Source organism: Corvus kubaryi, unplaced genomic scaffold (assembly GCF_017639235.1).
Source record: "Corvus kubaryi isolate FWS band 111438036 unplaced genomic scaffold, C.kubaryi_AGA036_p1.0 137, whole genome shotgun sequence".
In the NCBI taxonomy this organism is placed as follows: Eukaryota; Metazoa; Chordata; class Aves; order Passeriformes; family Corvidae; genus Corvus; species Corvus kubaryi.
The window spans coordinates 17828296-17833295 of record NW_024580671.1 but is presented as its reverse complement, the minus strand read 5'-3'; the positions used below and the strand labels follow the sequence as shown (position 1 = coordinate 17833295).

The window sequence follows — 5000 nt, the reverse complement described above, 5'->3', positions numbered from 1 at the left end:
ATCAGAAGCTGCACTCATCCACTCGCAAGAAACCTACAAGTCACTAAGGCCAAACAAAACTGTCTGCTTCTGAGGGGAAAAAAGTAATTAATCTGTCAATCTGCTTAGCAGGATGCTGGATTCACAACTGAAGGTGAATTGCCTGTAATGATCATGGTACTGGATATTAAAATGTTTAAACATACAGTTCACTGATTGAGCTATGACTATGACAAACAGACACATCATTTTCTGTATGACAATTAAGCATGCACCCAAAAATCCACTCTGTGTTGCACCAAGGCACTGATCACTGACACTATCATTATTGTATGAATAACAAGTTCACATATTTTTCAATTAGCTGACAGATTTTGTGCTAAGGAACAGCAACCTCCTCCTTCTTTTTAGCTTTATCTGGGGCAAATTTTTAGTATGTAAAAAAACAAAATAAAAAACCTTTTCCCTTGACAAAACAAGCTGTTAAGTTCAAATTTCATAACCGCATACTATTTATGTGACTAAAGGGAGCACTACAGTGTTATGAATTTTAAAGCAACAATTATCTACAACTCTATTTGCACTTCCTTTGGCAGGTCTACAATTAAAATGTGCCTAAACGCTTGAAAATTTAAACATCAATTTGTTTGGTATTTGTAATGCATCTGCCACTGCTGCTGCTGCTGGTTTTAATATATTATTGAATGTTTCAAAGTACAATATCACACTTCTGCAATTAAAAAAAGATAAATTTAGAGACTGAAAAGTTTCACGTTTATTTTCATTCTTTTTGGTGTAATGAGCAATGAAATATTACAAAATAAGACCCATAAAATCGGGCTGACATTTGTGTGAATACCCTGTGCTAACAGTCCAAAGCAGGTAACACACATTACCTGCTGCAACATAACTGCTTGCTGCTGCTGGAGAAGTGCTTGAAGCTGCTGCGGAGACAACACTTGCTGCTGGAGAATCTGCTGCATTTGCTGAGGGGTGATCACCTGGGGAGTCATCATGGCCACTGACACAGGCACCTGCACAGGGAAAGAAAGATATCATCGTCAAACACATTTTACTTTGCCTGCACTACAGCAGTACATCTTTTTTATTTTGTAGCAAAGATGGACCATAATTTTTTACATAGTATTTATCACTGCAAAGTTCTAGTTTCAGTCAGAATCTGTTATTTTAAGGCCACAGTACTATTACAGTACTGTACTATTGCAGTACTACTACACAGGCACTCTATTTCCAGAGGCATCAGTTTTGATCAGACTCAAGCTTTATGTTTCATATCTCTTATGTATTCCTGCAAGAAATTTAAGCATTGGCTAGTACAAATGTGTATTTAAAAATAAATGATCACATGGCAGGGCTCTCAACACTTCATAATCAATCATCTTATCAAGTGTCATAATGTTACGAATAGAAAAATCTATTGAGACTGTTTCAAAGGATATGATTAAGGCAGACAGCAAAATAAGTATCTTTAAGCAGTAAATGTTTTCCACAATAAAGACACTTAGCCTAAAAAATTTTTCGCATAACACATCACTTCAGTAGAAGAAGAACTTTCTTGCTCAGCTAGTCCCTTAAGAAGGTCTGATTTATACAGGAATAAAAATGTCATGGACATATCAGAGTACACAGCAAGGACTGCCACCTCAGTCACCTGCTCTCTGCAGAGAGAATCGTGTTCTCAGCATTCCTAACTGAAAACTGAAAGTTGGGAAACCTTGGCATTAGATTATTAGTTTTTCCACTAAACTCTAGGAATGCATTTTTGAGTAGGTGCTGGTTTGGAAATGGCTTTATTTTCCACTTGTTATACACTGAGATCAAGTGTCTGCAAATGCATAAACACCCACATGCAGACATGTTCTCAGGAATATATGTGTGAGTTGGAAAGACACAGCAAACATGTTTCACTCAGTATGTAGGAGAGAAAAGTCCTAAGAAAGAGCCTGAGGTATTTCTTGAGCGCTGTAGCAGGCACACAATGTGAGACCATTGCTCCAGCTAACCCGGGCACGGTCAAACAGCTGTCAGCAAGCCAGGCTTTCCACTCATGAAAAAGCAGCCACTCGCTTGTCCAGCAAAATTCAAATGTTTTTTCTGTATATAATAGCAAGCTGGCATATAAATACTGCTTTGTGAGATGTTGTGGGACAGTCCAGTCTTCTGTAAATCAGCAAAAATAATATTATTATTAATAAATTAAATCACGAGCCAATTTTAAGAGGAAAAACTCTTCTAATGTTTCTATTACTTGAACCTATCCCGAAAGACTTTGTATAAATGAAACAGAGGAAAAAAGAAACACAAGTCTGCTGAAATTTACTATTAGAAGAAATTACCTCATATAATATTACACAGAATACCACTTTCTACACAATTCATCACAGCGTAAACTATGGTCTTAAAACACTTACTAATTAAGAGTCTGAAAGCAAACATATCGGCCTTTACCAAAAAGTCTGATAATCTTTTTGCAAACATCAAATGAATTTTAAGAATAAAAATTCTGAAGGTTTTACTCTAAAATACAAATGGAAAAGACAAACCAGATTTCCACTCAGAAACTTGTGGAGAGGAATTTAAGCTCATCTATCCCTGCACTCCTTCCATAATCAACAGAATAAAGAAATCCTGAGCAAAGTTTATCTGATTTAGTTTAGGCATTTATTTTAACATGGAACTAAGCCCACATTTGGAATGGGCCTGTCTCTCTCCATGGAGTGCATGCTCACTTTTTAGTAGACACCTAACTTTCAGAGGATTAATTCTTGTTAAACTTTGTAACATCGAGTTTTGTAGCACTGGAAACACCACACCTCTATACAATAATGTTTTATTTTAAGTTTACCAAGTCCTAAAGGCAAGACAAACAAGTTTTTACAACTTTGGGAGGCAGGAGCAAAGAACAAAATTCACTGGCTGGAGTCACTATTCAATTCCCTCAGAAGTCACCAAGAATTTCCTCTGTTTACTTGAGATCTGAATTTGTCTCCTTGTAACAATTATATCTCAGTGATGCTGTTCAACTACTACATGTCCCACAGACACGAGAAGGCAGAGAGGAAGATGGACACTTTCCCAATTAAACCATTACCTTTAACCTTTAAACCCTGCAAGAACTTTCCTAACGCTTACATGCTTACTTTTTAAAATATGTACCAAAATATGAGTATTCTGATCTAAACTGAGTGAAAGTCAACCTAACTGTAACTGGCACTCATTTATTCATACTCTGTGCTAAAGGCTCCAGCCTGTAAGACTAAGTTTAGCAACACTCATGGTACCATGAGAGTCCTCTATTCCTTAGTCTGAAATACAGATTCCCCTTCACCAGGCATATTTTTGTTAGCGTTTTAGGATCTGCTCTGAATCTCCCTAACTGCATACACGCTCTTATACTTGGAGAGATACCTGCTTTGCATTACGTTCTAACAGCTTTTCTCAAAAAATTTGTTTTTCCTGTAATTTTCAACAGTTCCTGTTTTTCAAGATGATAGAAGCATGAAAAAAACTGGCAGTCAAGATCATTAGTAAAAATACAGATTTATATAGATAATATTGCCTTCAAAAGAATTTTATGTGATGATCCTTACGTGTGTATCCTACCTGATACATACATTCTTTCCCACAGATAAAGGATAAGGCATTTTGAAAACTGCTTGAGATTTACATTAGCAGAACACATTAAGCAAAGAGATTTCTCTAATTGTCATTAGGTAATATAAATTGGTACATTTCACAGCCTTCAGTGATACACCAGACTGTACTTTATTTCTTACTGGCATAGTGCTACTGTGCTATCTGGGTTGGAAGACTATCTGAAACCTGCTATTTTATGGCCAATTATATGCATTAGGTATATTTTGTTGATTTAGTGTCTGTTTTCCAAAATTTCTAATCTGATTTTACGAAAATGTAGCAAAGGCAATCTCTCACTCTTTTTCATAGAAATCCCTCAATGCATCTAAAATCAGTTCATGTAGAGTGACCCAATGAAGAGATAGGGCGGTTCCTTTGAGTGGGCCACAAATACCCCGAAGTTCTTGGTTAAACTTCTCATGAAAAATTGAAGTGACAAAGTGAAACATGATTTATGACTGCAACCTATTTGTTACATGGCATCCTCAAAGACACTGAACTCCTAACTCTGCCATGAAGATGATTTGTTATGCAATCCTACAAAACACAATGGGTGGGACAGCTGCTGAAGAACACAAATCTGTTGGCTCCATGATGGACCCAGAAGGAAGGTCCATCATATTCTGAAGTTTCTCATGTTTTTGTTGCAGGCTATTCCCCATTTATTTGGATTATCTTATAAATCCTGCTAAATAAAATTACAGATATCTAAACAATTTTTAACACATCTAAATGGCATTTCAGGCAAGAACATCTGTATACTGCTTTAGTACTGCATATGAATTTACAAATTAAGGAAAAGCTATGACTCAGATTGAAAACATGGATATTAGAAATTAGATAGATGAACATGGCTGCAAAAATGAAGACAGAACTTTTTTCAAGAATAAAAAATCTGGGTTTATCCCAGATCAATTCAATAGAGAAACAGTGGAGACTAAGGCTGTGCATTTAACAGCACTCTTCCGTTGTACATAAAAATTCAGCTTTAGCTGTAAAGAAGCTTGCCAGCTAAACACTCATCTATTGTTCCTATGAGCTAATTGATAACAAGAATCATACAAATTTATATTTTACATGTTACCCATAAAAATCATATTCTTAATGGCATAAATGGATAGGTAGCTTGCACCTGCAATAAGCTTTTGCATTTTTCAGAAGCTTTGAAAAATTGCACACATATTTTCAAGAACTGTTGACCAATCTCACCAAGTACAACCAGAGAAGACACACTATTTTTATTCCAAGTTCCTTTTATTTTGAAAGTCAGGTATTGATAATGAAAATTTCCTTAGTTTTCAGTGCTTTTGAGGAGAGTCACAAAATCACATATATTAGTCATATTCAGAGCTGGTTTAAGGTAG

The 5000-nt window shown here is 35.9% G+C and overlaps 1 protein-coding gene across 1 annotated transcript in view; it reads right to left on the bottom strand.

Annotated features, from left to right (window-relative positions):
- The window catches only part of FOXP2 (forkhead box P2), a 409998-nt gene that overhangs the window by 61831 nt on the left and 343167 nt on the right, over nt 1-5000 (bottom strand). Inside the window, exon 6 of the mRNA XM_042018066.1 lies at nt 876-1013. Within this exon, the coding sequence (XP_041874000.1) occupies nt 876-1013 (138 nt within the window). The remainder of the gene's footprint in view (nt 1-875; nt 1014-5000) is intronic.